Source organism: Lepisma saccharinum, chromosome 2 (assembly GCF_977018435.1).
Source record: "Lepisma saccharinum chromosome 2, izLepSacc3.1, whole genome shotgun sequence".
Taxonomy (NCBI): Eukaryota; Metazoa; Arthropoda; class Insecta; order Zygentoma; family Lepismatidae; genus Lepisma; species Lepisma saccharinum.
The window spans coordinates 181,314,948-181,336,148 of NC_139230.1; the positions used below are offsets into that span (position 1 = coordinate 181,314,948).

Consider the following 21,201-nt stretch of genomic DNA (forward strand, 5'->3'; position numbering starts at 1 on the left):
TTTCATATTAACGTCCATCCATAGCACAGTCAGTGTGACAGGATGTTTGAGGGGGACCAGACGAGTGCGCATGCTTTGCAGTAGCTCCACTTTAATACCGTCCATAACTATATGGTCACGCGTTACACTCATGCGACTTACGGAACGCACCCAATGAAAACTTTCATTTTCAATAACTTAATTCCAAAGGCAATTTTCCTACAATATTCATCCAACTAAACAAATATTCCATCCCCTTCCCCCCCCCTACGCCGAGCGCCATGTTTTTTCCCCACACAGACTACTAGCTTACAGCATTCCGAAAGGAAGGGACAGAAGTATCCTCATTGCCATGGAAACGGGTTTGTTTGTCGTCTGCTGGCAATATTGATTCGCCATATGAATGCAAATTTTAGTTTCAGTTCTGTACATGCCTATATCTTTGTCTGTATAATTCGTCACTTCAACCGTCTGTAAGAATGAAAAAATGAGTGCTTCGTTAGAAGAATTAGCATTATCTGCAAACGGTTGTTACATATCACAGGCAACTTCCAGTCATGAGAAATATAGTTGCCTCAACATCATTGATGGGTGAGTGAATGGGCAAAGGGTAATGATTTTGGGTAATAACGTATAACATAAAGCCAGTGTAAGCTGTGTGTAGATTTTTTAAGGTTAATTAGGTAAAACAGTAGTTTGTCAACTGTCTAAGAGTTGTTTTTTTTTTAAAAAAAAGGAACGCCCTCTTGTTACACAGTTCTCATGCGGCCTGTCAGTTTCTTCCTTGTCGTATGTATGTTTATGTTAATATTTTAGTTGTACATAGGACTTTTAGTGCGAAGGTTTTATAGTGATAGTTTTAACAAATGATAGAGAGCATGGGGGTAACAAGGGTTTTAGAAGTGTTTTCCAAATTTGACCTTTACCAAATTTGTACTGTTTCCTTTTTCCTGACAAATGACACGATTTGACGAGGCTATGGTATATTTCGGATGACCGAGAAAAGAACCTGAAGAAGGAAACAGTTGTTTTCGAAATGTCGTTGCATAAAATAGATACTCATTTCACGTAAGTAACAAAGTTTTGTATTTTTAATTTATTAAAAATACAAATTAATATGTATAAAGTGAGTAAGTCGCACATATCGTGAATTATGCACTTAAAATGTGTAAACCAATGAATGATAATCTCTGTCTATTGTGAAATTTTTTCAAATTGTTCCAGGAAGGTTGACACATTCTGGGCATCATGTGGGCTCTTTCCGCAGCAGTTTACCATCTCCTTTCCAGCTATGGTTCTTATTGACACCATAAAAATTAGGAGTTACTTTGGTAAGAAAAAATTTAACGGTACTACTTTACTATACCGGAGACACCTAGCAATGATTTATTTCGCAATTTTTTACATTGTTAACGTACTATTCAGCATTGCGGAACATTTCTTTAGGTGAAATAATGAATTTCTAACGAAAACAATGTCTATTTCTTACAATAACTAGTACTTGCTGCTGTTCCTTATTTCCCACAAACCTTCCACGGGCAGCCCAAAAATTCACGAACCATCACGGGGACAAGGTATGCCTACTAGGTTAGGTTAGGCCTGTTAGGTTAGGTTCCATTAGCACTCCTTTCGTTCAATTTAGCATATACGGACAATACGGGAGCAGAAGCAATAGTGCGTCGGAAATAATTTTCGTAGAAAACCACATGCATTCGCATTAAAATGGATCGAAACTACATTCCCGAACATCAACAACGCTACAGAAAATGATTTGCATAAGTACTTTCTCCTGTAAATTTGAAGAAATCCGTCTCCAGTATAGTAAAGTGTTACCAATTTAACTTGTTTCTGAACTAATTTTATTTTTGAGAGATTTTGTTTATATGAAATATAATAATGTGGTTTTCCTCCAGAAATGGCAATACAAATACAAGCAAAATGTTATGTATTTATTGTTATTTTACTTTGCTCCCTCCCAGTGGTGCAGCACTCTCCCCCCACAAGTAAAATACAGTTGAACGTCGATTTTACATTTCTCAGAGGACCAAGCTGAAAAAACTTAAAATGCAGGAAAATGTAAAATCGAGGAAAATTTTATAACATGTGGGTATGTTAGGACCATCAAGATTGAATGTTTAATGTGGGAAAATGTAAAATCCGGTAACGTAAAATCAGAGTTCCACTGTATACGGGGCCCTTAGTGAAAAATTCAATAAGAATAACGCAATGTACATGTGCAATGATGACCCCAGAAGGATGGACTTCGTTCGAGAGTTTGATCTAGCTCCTTCACCCCAAGCTACAACATACAGGAAAATAACATGTGCCCCAGAAAATATGCTCCATGCTACCTTCACGTTTACTTTTTATTATCGGTATGTACACTTCTCCAATAGTTTCCTGAAATCTTCTAAGTCCAGAAATCATTAATGTGCAACATAGCTCTGGAGGGTCAGCTGAGAGTAGCCAACTTAATGTCAGACCTTTCTACCAGACGACAAATACTATGCTGAGATATGTTCATTCTTGCTCGTATTATGAAGTTAAAAACTATAAAACAATTATTAAAATAGGGAATCAACATAAAAACTTAATTTGAATATTGTTGTAGAAAATTTCCGAATCTGCTTGTTCAAATTTATTGCAAAGATTTTTTTGGTGAGGTTTGAAACACTGGAGTGGTTCACCTGGAGGAAAATTTCGTCACATCCGAACATAGACATGCATAGTTACGAATAGTTTACGAGAAATTCATTTTATAATGACTTGCAAAATACTGTGAAATCCATACAATTTCATATTTCCCCACAGTCTACTACGAAAATGTGATGGAAACATGGGCTAGTTGTTGTTTGTGCCATCATCTCCATAATTATAGAAGTTTGCTCTTGGTGTTCTTGTAGACCAGTTGGTAAAGTGCTCAATTCTCAACTTTTTTGTTCAGATCATGAGCTGTTGCTCACGTTGCCATATTTGTAACTTAAAAAAAAGGAATTAGTCTCATAATGCTATCAACACATTTTTTTTTAAAGTCTCTGTAGGTGAATTTCATTTTTTTTAAATGATAGTTTGCTAAGTTTTATCAGCCACTGACATAAGTGATTTCAATTAACTGAAATTGGAAATAAACATTCAATAATACATAATTTTGAATTGAATGTGCCTGTACAGAAATGTAAAGTGAATGATTTTTTTTGGAGTGAATTAGTGTCTATTCCTACCACAGCCAATCACATTTACAGGGGCTTCTCAGTGGTGTAGTAGTATCATCATCACCTTGTAATCAAGGGGTCCAAGGTTTGATACATGGTGGAGGCACATGTGTTTTGGATCCCTCTTTGAACTGTAGGTCCAGTCCTGATTAGTGCATCTGTGCATAAAGTGGACCTAAAACAAAAATTCTAATCATATTTTCAGCTTTTTCGCTTTGCTGTTCTGCCATTCTCGTTGGCTGTATTAATATATAATATATAAAAAATTATAATAATTACTAATATTTACAAATGTTCCCATAGATAAAGTTTATGTTGTTGTTATTCATGAAGTGATATTATTTAAACATGTACAGGTGGGGACAAAAAAAAATATGAGCACTGTGATACAACACAGAATCTTTATTAGAAGAGGGTTGGCCCACCCTTGGCCTGAATTACAGCCTGTATCCAATGTGGGTCATGCACAATGTTTAAGGGAATATGCATCCATTCCTCTTGCAAAGTGGTCTCTAGTTCAGATAGTGTGGCTGCAGGTGGAAACTTGGCTGCCAAAATACTCCACAAATGTTCAATTATGTTAAGATCAAGCATCTGAGGAGGTCACATGGGATGTTCCAATCCATCCTCATGCTCGTCGAACCATGCTTTGATGCATGAAGCAGTGTGAACAGAGCATTGTCATATTGGAAGACAGGTCGTTCACAAGAGAACACAGTCTGGATCATAGAATGGAGATGATTACCCAGAATGTTGTGATATTCCTGTGCTGTAATACTCCCATGGAGAACTACAAGTGGTTCAAGACCACACCATCACAGAGCCCCCTCCCTGCTTTACAGTAGGAAGGATGCAGTCAACATGAAAGGCTTCTACAGGCTTTTCCCACACCAAACATGTCCTATGGTTTGGAACAAAGTTAATGCAGATTCGTCAGACAAGATGACTTGTCCCCACTTGTGTTGTGTCCAGCCTCTGTGGTCTCGGCAACATTTTCAATGCTTCACAGCAATATGCGGTGTCACAAGTGCTTTTTTAATATCATTCTGCCATGAATGTTAGATAGTTTTGGTTGACATAGGGTCCTGGAGATGAGAGTTCATCTGAGTTTATCTTGGAAACAGGTGCCTTGTGCTTTCAAGCTATCTGCCTCAACACCCAATCATCTCTGTCAGTAAGCTTCAACTTTCGTCCACTGTTCTGTTTCTAAAATGACATCTTACCTTCTTTACTGTAGGCTGTCATCACAACTGATACCATTTTCCTTGCAACACACACTAGGGTTGGTTGTTTTAGTCAACAAGGATCCAGCTAGGCACACTCCAATGATCATTCCTCTTTGGAAGTCTGAGAGGCCAGACATAATGGTGTTTGACTGATAGAATGTTCACATACAACCAGTAAGAATGTTCACATACAACCAGTACAACTGCTGCTGATAGACTTCCACCTCGACAGCCACTAGGTAGCAGACTTCTGTACCAGGTGGCGTGGCTGTACAGCAAAGATGAATTATGACATGTTTTCATATGGGTGTTGATATTAATTTGTCCACCACTTGCATGTGTGTACACCAGTGGCGTGCATACAAGGTAAGCTACCGAAGCACTGTTTCGGAATGCAATTTGAATTTTGCATAATTCCCAGGATACTTAGACTCCCCGAAAGTGTCAAGAGGAGCCCGTGAAAGACTAAAATGCATCAAAGCAGTGGCGTGCAGTGTTTTTATCAAGGCAAGCCTGCCCTTGATTTACTATTGTTTATTTAAAAATTATTCAGTGCTTCGGCTATCTAAATGGTCACCACATGCTACTGGTCTACACAAATTATCACTGCATAACAAATTTGAAGACATTTTCTGTCCTTTAGATGAAATCATGTGATTTGGACTAAACAAAGGAATTGAAGTGTGAAAACAGTATGCTTCTATCACACATCATTTTTATTGGACAGCCACCTGATGCATGTGTGAAAGGCATATTACAATACACTGTACAGTAAGAAAGCACAGTAACAATACCTACAAACATGACGTTGTGGAGCATTTATGCTTGTACATATCTGACTACCATGCTCAAGGTCCCGGGTTCGATCCCCGGCCGGTTCAAATCCGGGAACTTTTCTAACGGTGGAAGCGGCCCCGGCGCCTACCCAGCGTCGAATAACATGGGTACCTGGGGGAAACCCTGGGGGGTAAAGGCGGTCAGGGGCGTGATGCTGATCACATCACCCCCACTCACGACCGGATCAAGAAAGTGTGGGGCGTTACCCCCGCACCCCCTATACGCCTTCATGGCGTGGTGCTATGCACAGGGGAACACTTTACCTTTTTTTTTTTTTTTTACCTTTTACATATCTGTAGGGGTCTCCCTGATGATAGACCAACAATAGTCAGCAAGCATACTGCCGTTCCAACCACTTTTCAAACACAGCAATGTCCTGTGGAAACTTTCCCCATGTTCATCACTGACTGCTCCCAGGTTTTTCGGGAAAAAGGCCACATGTGAGTCCAGAAAGTATAATTTGAGGTACATGTGGCATCCCATGATATGGAATCAGTTCACCATGTCACGAACAGTGATTCATATTTGTGTGCTTTGACATTACCCAGGAAATTAGAACACACCAACTTGAATGCCTGCCATGCTGCATTTGCTGGGTCAGAAAATGTAGAATCAAATGGCTCTAATCTGTGTGCCAACAAACACACCTTCCTTAACCTTTGCCTCACTTAAGCGTGGGAATTTCGTCCAGAGGTACCTGAAAGCTTGGCTTTCTTGGCCTAGTGCTTTGACAAAGATTCTCATCAAACCAAGCTTGATGTATAATGGGACAGAAATACATTCTGATTGATTGATTATATTAAAATAACTCTATCTTGTTGCTGCAACCCACATTTTGGGGCTTCTCAATTAGATCTCGTGATATGTTCTTGATGCCTGTATTAGCGGCCAGTGTTTACGGACATAATGATTATCTCTGTCCCGACTGTCCCACTTACAGAGGAAGCAACAGTATTTCATGTAACCTTCTTGCATACATCTTATCCTGTTATGTCAATGTATAATTTCGAGCATTCATTCTTTGTAACACAGGAGAAACACACTTTCGGCTATTGTACCTTACGTTTCTTATGTAACTTTCAAATTTTGTGTTTTTGGCTAAATTATACATGCTACATGGAAACAAATTGCAGATTCGTTTTTGTCATGCACAAATACATTACAATCACACATTTTCATCTAAAGGACAAATTTCGTGTTGTGCAGTGTTATCTGTACTCATGGTGTCATGGTTCTTTTTTAATGATTCCCTCAATCCATCAGCATGAGTGCATGATGAAACTAGTGGACTTAATTGTTAAATCACTGATGCTAGTGATGAAATAATGAAATGGAAATCAGAACCTCAGGGGAAGTGGTTGGCCCAGCTCTGAAGCAACCAATATGAGCTGTGCATGTGTGGAAGAGGGTATTCAATAAAACAGAGAGAAAACACTGTGATCCATTCTGCTAAAGGAAGGAATGTATGTTTGGACAGTGGTGACATGAGTGCCCTGCAGATCCAGCAGTGTGATGGTAGCCTGAGATAAAACTGGTACCACAATCATGGAGGAATCTGTGTTCTAACAATTATTACATTTGTAAACATTTGGAAAAAAAAAAAATTTCAAATGATGACTTGAAATGTAACAAAGGACTCCATAAAGCACACAATTTTGCTGCTTATGAAACTGTTTTTGGGTGTGCAATCAATAAACATTAATATGAAACATCATTATGAAATAAATATGTCATTAACCAATGGGTTCCATTCCTATTTGGAGAGTGTCAAACAAACTTTTTCAGTCTGTGCCGCCGCTGCTGTCACAAGACTCCCAGCAGCTTCAAGATCAGTGACTTCCCAGTTTGGTTAATGAGTCGGACAGAGGAGGATGCTCGTGTTGGAGCTAAGAAGAACCCACGTGTCCATGCATTCTGCAACATGATCTATGAAACCAGTGCAATGTAAATAGTGGTGCAAGAGTATCCCTTCCAGTTCTTGAAATGGGGAGAATGCAGGGGGATGCTACCTCCTTAGTTAAACATAGTTAAGAAAATTTCGAAAATCATCCCCCAGCTAGGATAATTTTCATTAGCATCTCCTCATTATATCCTGAGACTAGACCAAGCATCCCCCAACTAGGAATTTCCACTTCGAGTGCTGATCTCTTCCATAGTAAGGAAGCAGAGCATGAGACCTATATTTTAGTGTAAGTACAAAAAGAAACGTCTTCCTCATTATGTTTATAGTAGGAATGGGACGATATGAAATTTTGGCCCATACCAATAAAGGTCCCGTATAAAATTTACCGATCCAATATAAAATTCGAAATGGTCCTTGAAGAACCTGAACGCTTCATTGACCTCCTTAATAAATGTGTGTTTCAAGATGACTGCAGTGCAAAAGAAGTTACATAGTAAAAATAGGGCATGGAGATTATCCGTAAAAATTGCAACAAAATGGCAGAATTTTTCACTAAATTATAAGATATTTATAGGTATATCAGATTGGTAAAATAATTGGTAATTTTACAGATAAGGTGATACCAATAGAGTATGATTAATCTGTCCCATCCCTCGTTTATAATATTCATCACAACATAGGTAAGTTTACATGTTAAAACATTGTGTGCTGGAAACTACAGAGGAAAGTAATGAAACTTGATTCAGGACCCCTTATTCTGTTCTTCAGGGGGACCCCAAAGCTTGTGTCACTCGCACTATATCCAGACATTGGTTTGAGAGTAAGGACATGATTGCTTCTTAAAAGTCTTTGTGCATCAAGATTTAAGGAACACATTTCACCATGTGATAGGTGCTTAAATCAGCAAGGTCATTATGTGGAGTGGTAGTTTCTTGCACCCTTTCTCATGTCCCATCATGATTTCCAAACTATGAACCTCTGAATGACAAGTCTTGTAAACTTTTTTTCTGATTAACCCTAAATATATTGTAGGAAAATTGATATTAAAATTTTTAAGTTGTATTATCCTTGCATGTTTAAACTACTTCAATTTTTACAAATTGTGTCTTTACAGTGCAAACAATTCTTGTTGAGAGGTGCACAAGTAAAGCTCCAGGGAAGTTCGAGGAGGTCAGTGAGAAAGGTAAATATTATCCTTCACTATCATGTTTGTATTGTATGGTTAATTAATATCACTTTCCTAATTTAATAGAACTTTTATGCCCTTGCTGGGACTTGAATTCTCAACTTTCGAATGAAAGATAATTAAATAAAGGCTATATTGTCTATATTGTCGCCAAATGATGACGTTTCTGGATTACTGCAGTCGATTTTTTTGTTATGAATGGGTATTATTATAGGGGGCCAGACCATAATTAAATTAAATTTAGAATTTCAGTAAAGAAATTGCTATTGGAAAATTTGTTGTGCAGTGTAGATTTTTTTAATCCACACACCTCTTTAACTGATGATGAAATTGTATTTTTTATTTAATTTTTTCAGTGAAATAGCGCCATGATTTGTATATACATGTCTATTTATACTCATGTTATCCCTTTACATAGATTAGGACATTGATCAATTAATGTACATTTGTAACTGTTTCTGATACTAATTGTGACCTTTTCCGTATCATGGTGTAGCCTGTACTTTACAATCAAGTGAATGGCAATCAATCAAACAAACCTACTTTCTATAAACTGAGCTCACAAAAGCAACTTATTTTATTAACACTAGAAGCTACTTCACTACATTGGTGCTACTTTGAACATGCCATTTTTACAATTTAATATGTGTTATCAGGACTGTTTATTTCAGACAGCATTATATTAACTAGCTATATTTTATGTATTAGAACTTGCACTTTTTGACACTATCTTTGCATTGATGCAATTGACTTAGCCAATCACAAAACATTTTTACAAATTGATCAAAAATCAGTTAATTGAAATGTTGAAATTATTTTATTTTATCGCACTATGATGATTACTGATTGGAGTTCTATTTGATTACACTTTGTGCACACAATCATGTGTGTGACCTTAAATCTATTGACCTGATAGGTGAGGCGAAGGCAATGTGTCTTTTTCTTTAAAGAGTTTGAGTTTTTATTTTAAGCCTACTTTATGCACAGATAGGCTAATCGGGACTGGCATGGCCCTAGGCAGGAAAAATTTTCCGGGGTGGGGTGTTCATTCATAATCATTCTCATGGGCATCGCCAGAAATTTGAATGAGAAACAATGACAATAAGTATATAATAATAATTAAAATTTTATAATAATAAAACAAATTTAATTCCAAAATAATGATATTATTATTATTAAGTGAGGAGGTTTTCTCAATCCAGCAGATGAGTGAATATCCAGCACATTTTTTTTTTTACATTTCATTCAGTGTGTACTGAAATGCACAATTATTATACTTTGTTATTAAATTTTAATTACCTTAAAGAAAAAGCTTTAAAAGTTAAATGGAAATTTTAGTCATAACATGTTTGTTGTTTGACCTTAAAACTTAATTTTTGGAATTTTGAAAACTGTGTGTGTAGCCAGCTTGTTCATCTATTGTAACCTCAATCGCACACGTAATGTGCTACAAAACTGGAGATCTTATGTTTGAACTCCTATCAAGGGGGATTTTCAACTTTATCAGACAGGGAATTTAAAAGTTGGAAAGGAAATTGTGGGACAATCATGAGGAAATTTTGTGCGTCACTCAGGAACAACACTGGAAAGAGGACAGCAGAAGTGAAAATTTAGAGGTTGTGGCTGGGCTGCGATTCTGAGAATAAATCCTGTTTTGCTCCAGTTGCAGAATTCCAAATGAATGATAATTCTAGCTCGATCCTTTTAAAATTGTGTCCTTGTATTTTTGTGCAGCTTCAAATAAATTTTTGAAAATGAGTTACAGATTTTGGTTTCTACACTTACATTAATCCAACATGTCAGAAGTTTCGGGGGTGGGGGAGGTTGAACCCTAGAACCCCCCCTCTAAATAGGGCCATGGGGACTGGGCCTGCAGTTTAAAGTGGGATCCGTCTGAACCCACTATGTGCCTCTGCTGAGTATTAAATCCAGGACCCCTTGATTACAAGGCAATGACATTACCACTACGCCGTCGAGGAGGCCACATTTTTTTAAAGATAAGCAAATACATAAATATGCTTTTTTTTTTCTTCAAGTGGTGCTTGACAAACAACTTGGCTCATTTCATTCAGTGCCAAAGTATTTTGTTCAGGATGCACTAACCTAACGAATTATTAAGATAGAAAATTATTTATTTACTTAGAGTTTCAAATACAGTACTGAATAACCATTTTACAGTGAAACTTCAACAGCAGGAAAACAACAGCAACAACAAAACGAGGCAATACAATTCAAGTTTACACCGGAGGAAATTAAGAAGTTACACATACATTCTTAACAATTGTTGGAAACTGTGTTCTAGCATAAAAATATCAATATTTGGAGGCAGGTTATTATATAAGCGAGGAAAATAACCTATAGAAAAGAGAGTCGTAGAAGGGAGAGCCTTCTAGTGGGATTATGAAAGTTTTACCTTGCAGGTTGGTCATGTGTGTATATTAAATTGATTGTTTAGAAATTCAGTTTTAATTTTTCCATTGTTCTTTTTTTTAATTTCATGTCTGCTAGTTCATCACAAGTGTATGGTGGCTGGATATTCAAACTAGACATAATACCATATTTACACATGTATAATGTGCACGTTTTTACAAAATGTTGGCCCCCAAAAACTGTGGTGCATATTATGCACGGAATAATTTGGTCAGCCATGCATGTTTTCACTGTGTAACACGTATATATCAACAGGTGCAAATACAAATTACCAGGTTGGATTTCTATAGTAAAAATAATTTTTGAAAAACACACTATAAAAATGAAATGGCTATTTCCCATGATTTTCACTTTCCAACACCGAGAAAAATGGCACCGTTCTGGCAGAATTTGAAAATGCATCTCCTGTCACATGAGATGTGTATCAGCAGTATTTGTCAGGTGAGAAATAATAGAAAATTACTTTCAGAGTGCTGCAAATCCATAACATAATTTTGATCTCGCTTCTACTACAGAATGAACAAGGTAGTTACAGAAGTGAAAGCTTTGGGATGCTAAACACAGTGGAGGAAGAGGGAGAGGTGGCATGGGTTGGTGACTCATTGCATATACAAGATTATATTCTCCTCTTGATCTGCATGGCAACAGCTTTACAACCTACAACTAAGTAAGAAAGCCATTTCTTGAACCTGAATTGTACTGCACATTATATACAAGACATAATTTTTTGTTGCTTTTCCCCATCAAAAAACACATAATTTTTTGTTGCTTTTCCCCATCAAAAACACTCTTTCAGTAGTGTGCTCATTAAAGTTTAGTTTTCATTGGTGATATCACCAAGATCTATTTGGGAGGAAACTGTTTTGATGGGATTGTTTTCAAGAGTATAAAAAGAAAGCACTTTGTTACTTTTTAGGGAAATAGTGAGACAGGAGCATTTGTGGTGGATTCATTTCTAGATTTCACTGATGACACCACATAAATAGTTCTACAAGAGCATGTTGTAAGATTAAGGAATCATGTTCTGATGAGATTTCTTTGAAGATCTTACAGTCATTGGCAAACAGAAGTACATCTATATAGTCTTGTCATGAAGATCATCCATGTAAAGGAGGAACAAAAGTGGGCCTAAGATACTCCCCTGGGGGACTCCAGACAAAACAGATAGAAAGATGGAATAGTTGCCAGAAAGGACGATATTCTGCTCTCGTGCATGAAAGATAGAAACTGACAATGGATATTAAATCTAGATTGTAATTTATGAAGAAGGAAATTATAGTTAATTTTAACAAATGCTTCTTAAATGTTCAAATATATTATGTCAAGCTTGGAATTATTTAAAATTGATTGAGTAGCTTGAAAAGTAATACTGATAGATTGGTCAATGAAAAGGTGCCTGGAAGAAATCTATGTTGAGCAGTATTTATGTGAGGTGATGTAAATTTTAGCAACCAGTCTTTGATTAGTTTTCACAAACAATCGGGGTGATAAAAAGAGGATTGGTCTGCAAGATTTCATAGAATTCTTGTCTCCAAATTTATAGATTTGTATAGTCATGGACAGTTCCAGTTTGTAACAATCCCATTGACTCTTAATGGGATCATTAAAGCCCACATAGTCCACCCAATTGGCAACTTCACTTTCATGTAGTACACCCTGGACTGCATTTTGCAGACTAACTACATCTGGCATCTGGATCTATGGCCAGTATACATAATCCTCTGTAGGGATGTGTGTATGTTGTCCTGTATTTTATCCTTGTGTGTGAGTGGCCTTTTACAGCCTCAGCTTTTAACCCAGGTAAGAATATTTTAGTCTACAGAGCCGGCCCCCATGGCAGAGTGGTTAGCACATCGTGCTACGATGCCAGGGATCCTAGGTTCAAATCCTGGCCTGGGCATGGATGTTTGTGAGTGTCCATTCATCAATTTCATTATATCATCACTCATCCCCATCTTCGCAAATTAGCCAAAAGTGGCACAAAAAAGCGAAGTAAAATAAAGCAAATCAATCAATTTAGTCATCAGACATTCTAGTTATGTTTTATCTTAGTTGTGGTAAGGGGCTGGGTGTGATGCGTGCAAAATAACATAAGTGCTGATGCCCCTAAAATTTCAAATTTAATCAATCGATCAAAAACCTAGGTATAGGCATTCCTTTATATGTGTCCCTTCACCAGTCTCATATTCATTCATCCTCATCATCACAATTAGCCAAAGTGGCTGAAAAATAATGTAAGATTGAAAATGCAAAAAAGAATTTCCACATCCTTGGAAATCTTGCAAGGACTGAGGGAGAATTATTAACCCTTTGTTGATATATGTCTTCCAGAGTAACATGGTTGGTATACGGTGAGCGTCATGCTCACACATGGATTTTATTGTTTTTTTGTAATTTTTTCAAATATCTTTTTACATTCATCATGTTAAAAATAGTTTATAGATATGTATTGCCTATTATATATCACTTATTTTATAAGTATCTTATTTTTTTATATAAAAACAAAATTATATTCTTGTGTTGAAATATTACTGATTACCTATTACCAGAGACAAATTATCATGAAAACGTAACAATGTTTATCATTTTATTAAGAATTTACTTTTGATATATACATACATTCAACTTCGTACTTTCAACCCAACCAATATATTGAGGTAAAAAACAAGTAAAAATAAGTTCATCTTCATAAGGAGATTGATCCATGTTGCTATCATTATCACTTTTCAATGACTTGTCAGCAAACATTATCTTCTGGACCCTAATGATAAAACATTCCACCCAGGTCTTGTCTTTTCTCATCACTTGGTTCAACAAGTCATACTCGAAACTGCTGTTGTTCATTCGTGACGAATATCAGATTTCAAAGTTCATTTTGCTAGAAATAGTAACCGTAATAAGTGAATGGAGTCAAATAAAATAATTACCAAAGAGAGCCAACCTCCTTCTCAAGAAATCGGGCTTAACCGAGGAGATTCGCAAACATCTAATGGCGCATGGTAGCCAGCCTCCCAGATTGTATGGCCTACCAAAAATCCACAAAGAGGGTGTCCCCCTCAGACGCATTGTTAATGCTATAGGCAGTCCAGCCTACAGAATCGCCAAGTACCTCACATCCCTGCTTCAACCTCTAGTCTGGCAATGTGAACATCACGTCAAGAACTCCGCTGATTTCGTCCAGGAACTGAAGAAACTCAATGTCTCCCCATCCGACATTATGGTCAGTTTTGATGTAGTTTCCCTTTTCACCAGAGTCCCAGTGAAAGACACATTGGAACTTCTAGGAAGCCACTTTCCACCAGCCATAGTTAATCTCTTCCACCACACGCTAACTTCCACATATTTCCTCTACAATGGGAAATATTACGAACAAACTGACGGAGTGGCCATGGGTTCACCACTCTCACCGGCGATCGCGAACTTCTACATGGAACATTTTGAACATGAAGCATTGAAAGATGCTCCCAACCAACCTTCCTGCTTCTACAGATATGCAGATGACACGTTTGTCATTTGACCACATGGACGACCAGCATTACAGAGCTTCTTAGACTTCCTCAACAAACGGCATTCAAATATCCAATTCACCATAGAGATAGAAGAAGATGGCTGCCTCCGATTCCTGGACATCCTAATCCACCGCAAACCAGATGGCACCCTCGGACATAGTGTGTACAGAAAACCCATCCACACTGACCTGTACCTAAATGCCAATAGCTTCCATCACAAAGCACAACGCCTCTCCGTTCTGAACACTCTAGCCTACAGGGCAGTAACCGTTTCTGACCAGGAGAATCTACAATTAGAATTCACACACCTCAGAACCAGTCTACAGCAGAATGGATACCACATCAGAGATATCAACAGGGCGATCAACAAGGCAGTTTCATTTCAGCAGAGACCAAGCACGGACAACAGTGTGGCCCTTACAAGGGCCGATTCATCACAGCCAAGAGAAACCGAACATGAGGACGAGGCCCTTACAAGGACTGATAATGCACCACCCAGCCCCTCTACACAGGACAGAAATGCCCTACTGTAACAGTTTTACCATTCCTAGGAGACACCTCTGGGAAGTTAAGCAGAATTCTAGCCAGGCACGGGGTGAAGACCATTCACAGACCACCACTGAAAACCGTTCGGTCAAAGATGACCTGGAACTCTGTATTCCAGGAATTTACCGAATACCGTGTGAGTGGTGTGGGACACCATACATGGGCCAAACGGGATGCACCATTGAGCAGCGGCGGAATGAACATCAACGTAATATCTGATTATTCCAACCGGAAAAGTTGGGACTTGCGGAACACAGCATCACCGAGGGACACAGAATTTTATTTGCCGACACCAAAATAATAGCCAAATGTGCCGGTTACTGGGACCGACGGGTAAAGGTAGCCAGAGCCATATCACGGGAAAGCACCAACCTCAACAGGGACGTGGGACTCCAGCTCAGTCATGCCTGGAACCCACTTCTCCGTAAAAACAAGACATCAGCCAATGAGAACACCAGGATCCAGAGAGAGCTGATAGGAAGACAGAATCCAAACTTCGCCACATTATAATCATGTATATTAACCTACACTGGTCTCCATTTCCACATTCCCTGAAGATGAGAGCAATGTATGCCCTCGAAACGTTGGAAAACCAACTCCAATTTAACCTGGCTGGTAACCCGAGAACACTTGTTCGAATCACGTTGCCAGGAAAGCTACAATTCCTAATTACCAAAGAATCAGAACAGAAAACAGTGATAAATCACAGACTCCGTGCACACAGAAATAAAATATGTTTGCAGAAAATGGTTACATGGTTGGTATACGTGTGAGTCCGGAGCTCACAAAACATGGACTGTCATCAAAATGACGTGACTGTGCAAACTGAGAGTAATGCCACAACCCATTACTGGTATCATCTGGTCATAGACATTCCAAATTACAGCTACACAAGACCAGAAAGTGATATTATTATTTGGGCCTCAAAAACTTACAAGGATGAGCACCTCGCTCACACGTGTACCATCATTACCAGTGTCCATGTTAACTAATTCTAGTTCCAGGATGAGGTAATTTCTGTATATTATCCAGTTATATCCAGAGGGATATAACTCTAATTTATCAAATTTACAGGAGAGAAAAAATATTCTTAATAATATATATCTGACTTTTAAGAGGGCCTCCCCGATGATGCAGTGGTAGCGTCGTTGCCTTGTAATCAAAGGGTCCCGGGTTTGACACCCGGCAGAGGCACAAGTGGTTCAGATCCCACTTTAAACTGTAAGTCCAGTCCCGATTAGCCTTAATGTGCATAAAGTGGACTTTAAACACCAACTCAACTCAACTCCACCTTACTGCTAAGGAATAAAGTTAGAGATATATTGACCTGATTCCAAATAGAGCTCTTCAGAGGAAATTCGTTAAACAAAACTGAAAATAGCATTTTTTGTGTTACGTTCCTCTGGTTCTCATACAATGCTATGTGAGGTGCTAGGTTATGTTCCAGATGTTCTGTCTTCTTTCAATTCATCATTTATCCTCAGAATCAAAATTTTCAGAAAGAGAGAAAATGGAGGAAATAACGAAAATCAAATAGACATCAATGACTTCTTCATAATTCAAACCAGGCACGTTCAGTAGCATATTCTCCATGTTACCATGTGTTTATCACCAGTAAACCAAATTTTTTCTTATATTTTTATACATTTAGCTTTAATAAATGAGTAATTGCTCATTATATATTATGCAAACTATTAAAACAAACTTTTAAACCAGAATTTAAGTAAATTATTTAAATAATTTAAATTTTAGTTTACATACGTCACTGATCATTCTTCATTTCACCCTTCTGATGACCCCCGATTGTATGTGGGGAGATAAGGAAGTGAGGCAACCTGCCACCACTCCAAACAGCATTGGTGGGAGAACACTGCTTGTTCCTTCCTGCTTTCTCTGCCTTGCTTGGCAAAGGCAGTGTTGCTACATGAAGTGTGAAAAATATAGAAATTGCCACACAATTTTAAGTTGTCGGACTTTTTTTTTACTTGCATGTTTGCATTGATATTTTATTACTCTTATATCTAATTAACTAGATGGGGTGTATAATAAATATATACAGTAAATAAGAATTGTTCAGAATATTCCATTGGGCACACTATGGTATAATTTATGTACATTTAAAAGGTTTATTTTGCTAACACTCTTCCTCACATAGAATTTTCAAATCTATCTAGTGAAGTTGATATAGATATGATGAAAATTGAATGTAGTGGTAGAAGGATATACACATAATAAATGCTACTGTACTATGTACTAAACTGTACTATGGTACAGTTTAGGAAAAAAGAAAATATTGTTTATAGTTTTTGAGTCTTGATCCAAGAATATTATGTTGCTCTGCAACACACAAAATTATTTTCTCAGTCCAAAATAGTTTGGTTTATTTGAGTAAATGTATTAAATTTTAAAGAATTTTACTGTAATTGAAAGCCAGTGTCCCTCTGATGGTGTAGAGGTAATGTTGTAACCTTGGTAATCAAAGGGTCCCACATTTGATAATCAATGGAGGCACATGGTGATTCGGCTCCCATTTTAAACTGCAGGTTCAGTTCAAATTAGGCTATCAATGCATAAAGTGGACTTATAAACTCAAACTTAATGTAATTGAAAGCCATTCAGACAGCAAATTTTCTGAAGTACTGTTATCATATATTGTTTGTATTTCAGAGCTCTCTCTAACAGATAACTGCCTGCAAATCAATGTTCTTTCAAGTGAACAAATCCCAGCTCATCATCTACGATTCACAATCAAAAATGCATATGACTTCTTTTGTGCGATATATAAATTGCATGTTACGGGAGTTGTGCTCAACAATGGTGGTATAAATGAAGATTATTCTTCAGGTTTAGCAAAAAGATTGTCACGCCAGATGTCTGCCCCAAAGAATCCAACTAGCCCCAAAGGAAGACCAAGAGTGCGAGAAGTTTCACGTTTCTCTGCTGTAAACAGGTCTCGTGATGAACTATCATCAGCAACACCACCACCGGCTACTCCCTTGCAACACCAGTTTGGATCATACAGTGATATAGGGTTGGTACGTGAAGAGGAAGAACACGAAGATGAGGACGAAGATGATGAAATAGAGGAGGATGATGTAGAAGAAATATCCGAAAGACTGTCAAAAGAGTCGAGAAGCGACCATGTACAGCATTTTTGAAATGTGAAGTGATTACTTGGGACCAATGTTCTTGCATATAGTAACCAGATTCTGTGATTAACTGAAACGCCTAATTGTAACTGTTAGTTTTTATGCATTTTGTTTATAATATCAGTATTTTATTCTCAGGTTTTGTTCATCAATTTCCAGGTATACGACTGTAAAAGTTAAATTCATCCAAGTTATTGAGATGCATGTTCATAATATATTATAACCAATAGTTTCAATTTATATTAATTTCCCTTTACTTAGAATATTAGTGGCTATGATAAACTGCAATGCATAATTATGCACTTTTGGAAAAGAAATCATTATTTTGTTCCCGAGTTAAATTTAATGTAGGATTTTAGGGAACACAACTCTTTTAAGTTAAAAATTAAATACAACAGATGCGTGCCTAACATTTGTATCCTCAAATTTTAAAAAAAGCGTATTTTTTCTTCAGAAGTGGATAATGAAATTATATGCTCATTAAAGAGTAAGTTAAAACCTGAATAAACAATTTAAAAGAAAGCAGGTGGAAATGTGCATGTTGTCTGTTACTGTCTGTTTTACTTAACATACTTCATGGTGTTGACAACACTACCAGGCATGAAATGTGCTTTTTTAAATGCTGTTTGTCAATTCTTTTTAGTTAAATATAAGTTGAGAAACATTTATTTCATAGTGCAAAATTTGCAAGAGATATTTATTTCATATATGTCAGTGGCTATGATGAAACCCGATATCTAATTGTAAGTACAATTATTCGTAATGTTCAAAGAAAATATTAGTTTCTTCTCTGATTGCAACTCGTGTTTTTTTCACTTAATGATGACAAATGTTTATTAAGAGTAGAATATCATTAGTGCAAAGGAAGTTTGATGTGATATTTATCTAATCAAGTTTAAAATTGTGTTGTTTTATAAAAAATGTTATTACTTGAAATCTAGTCCCGTTATTTTTGTTATGAATTAAAAATATATATATTATTGAAATTTATTCTTGTAATATTTATTTATTGAAACAATATGTGAAGTTAATATATTCATTTTAAGTGGTGGTTGTCACCTTTAGAAGCAACGCAGTCATTACAAGTAGCAGTTATTTTCTGTGTAACTACAACTGTAATGTATTATTATTTTTAAAAAAATAGTAATGTAACCCCATTACATTTTCAGTAACTGTAACAGTTAATATTATAATTCTTTATTACAACACTTAAAGAATTGTAATGTGCCAACCTCTGTGGCCGAGTGGTTAGCACACACACTATGACATAAGAGGTCCTGGGTTCAAATCCCATCCTGGGCATGTGTGTTCTTTGTGAATATACCTTCATCAGTTTCATCATGTCATCATTCATTCTCATCTTTGCGATTAGCCAAAAGACAGAAAAGCAAAGTAAAATTAACCAAATCAATCAATCAATGATACGTATTGTATGATATTATCAAGGAATTGTAATGATATGAAGAACTATATTGGAGAGCTGATTGTGCAAATACCAGATCACTATAGGGGAGACCAAGGCAAAATAATGCCCTGAGGCAAAACGATCATGCGTAATTTCTGCTCTTCATATACTCTTCAGCTGAGGTGAAGACTGTTGTTGAGAGTTAGTGTTGCTTATCATCTTTTGTTTAAAATTTATGACAAAAAACATTATTGCAAGACATAAGATGTAAGGGAAGTGATAGTTTTTCAATACTGTGTAGAGAATAGTAACATTGAAAATAATCACAAATATTAGGCATTTAAAGCATATAATAGGGATACTTAGATATGCTTTGTCCCGTCCATTGAAGATGGCGTTTTGTCTTGAAATTGTGTTTTCTGTGGTAACAGGAATTTGAGGAATAATTTTGATCCCTTTGAGGGATCTCTAGCAATGAGTCACAAACTGCAATATGACCTCCCAGATAATGTTTTTTTCCCAACCAGGATCGAGTAAAATATCATGAGCTAACTTAAGACCAAATCTTAAAATTCAAGGACTAAGATCCATCATGAAACAAAAAAAAAAAGAATTATGTTACAGTTCTGACAGGTAGTTCTTTCAAAGATACCTTAGTGGATGAAAGAAAGGAAGAGGGCAGAGAAAGAACAAAAGAAGTCCAACGAGAGAGAAGGAGAGCAAGATGTGGGAAGAAATCTGGTGGTGGTCTGTCAGGAATGGTAAAAAGAGGAAGCAGTCACCTTTGGATGATAGTTCTGAGATGATGATAATCCAGAGTGTATTTACTGCAGTCAGTGGCATACGCAAGGGGGGACGGGGTTTACCCCCCCTTGAGGTTTTGAAATAATATGAAAAATGCTGTGGAAAAAACAAAAATGACCAATTTATCACTGTCAAGGATCTGCGACAGTACTACTACTACTAGTAACCCTATAGCGCTACAGCCCAATATTGGGCCCTGGCTTATCTACCGACTGCTGGCCTCCCTCCCACGCGGGCCACCAGGGGGGCGTGGAGATCTGCAGCCAGACTAGGGGGACGGGTGGTCGGCTCGACAGACCCCCAGCCGTTGTAGGACTTCGCGACCGGATTACGCTCACTCACTTGGAGCTCCCCAATTTCCTCACGATGGTGGGTTGAGGCCGAAAATTCCCGGAGACTGAACCGGGATCGCAACCGCCGTCCAAAGCAAGGTGCCTTGGACCGCACGGCCACGGAGGAGGACACTACTGCTACTACTACTACTACTAATAATAATATTATTATAATAATATGAATTATTATTCTCATGCAGCACGGAGAAAAGCACAGCATTCCAAACACGTGTCTTTAAGAGTGAATGCCTTGAAAATAAACACGAATTCTTGAAAATAATATATAAGGGCAACTATGATTTTAAAGAGCAAAAAAGTTGCTTTGTATCTCAGCTGCAACAATGTTCAATGATCATATATTTTTTTGTGTGAACAATGAGCATTAACTAAAGAAAGTTCGTTGAAAGCGGCTAATGTATAGACAAAGGCTAGGCCGACAAGAATAACACAGTCACCAGTCCGCCTTCCTGTGGCACGTTTGAATTTCTGAATTCAAACGACAATAAGCTTAATTATTGTAAAATGTTTTGTTGGTAACAACAGTGAGACAATCCAGATGTGAATTATCGGGGATATTTATGCGGCGACAAAGCCGGAAAAATTCCAACCAGTTCCGGGAATCTAATCCGGATCTCCCGTATGGTTGTCAGATGCCCTACTGACCAGACCACCCCAGCTTTTTG

At 37.4% G+C, this 21,201-nt stretch overlaps 1 protein-coding gene across 2 annotated transcripts; it reads left to right on the forward strand.

Annotated features, from left to right (window-relative positions):
- Window positions 1-365: 365 nt before the first annotated feature.
- LOC145980803 (intraflagellar transport protein 25 homolog) lies at window positions 366-18,926 on the forward strand. 2 transcript variants are annotated; one of them, XM_083113897.1, is made up of 4 exons: window positions 366-570; window positions 1,204-1,310; window positions 8,272-8,340; window positions 17,496-18,926. In XM_083113897.1, the coding sequence occupies exons 1-4, from the start codon at window positions 467-469 to the stop codon at window positions 17,984-17,986; spliced, it is 771 nt and encodes a 256-aa protein (XP_082970023.1). In that variant the 5' UTR covers window positions 366-466; the 3' UTR covers window positions 17,987-18,926. The 2 variants fall into 2 exon arrangements, with proteins under 2 accessions (XP_082970023.1, XP_082970031.1); XM_083113905.1 differs by lacking the exon at window positions 366-570 and adding an exon at window positions 834-1,047.
- The last annotated feature ends 2,275 nt before the right edge of the window (window positions 18,927-21,201 follow it).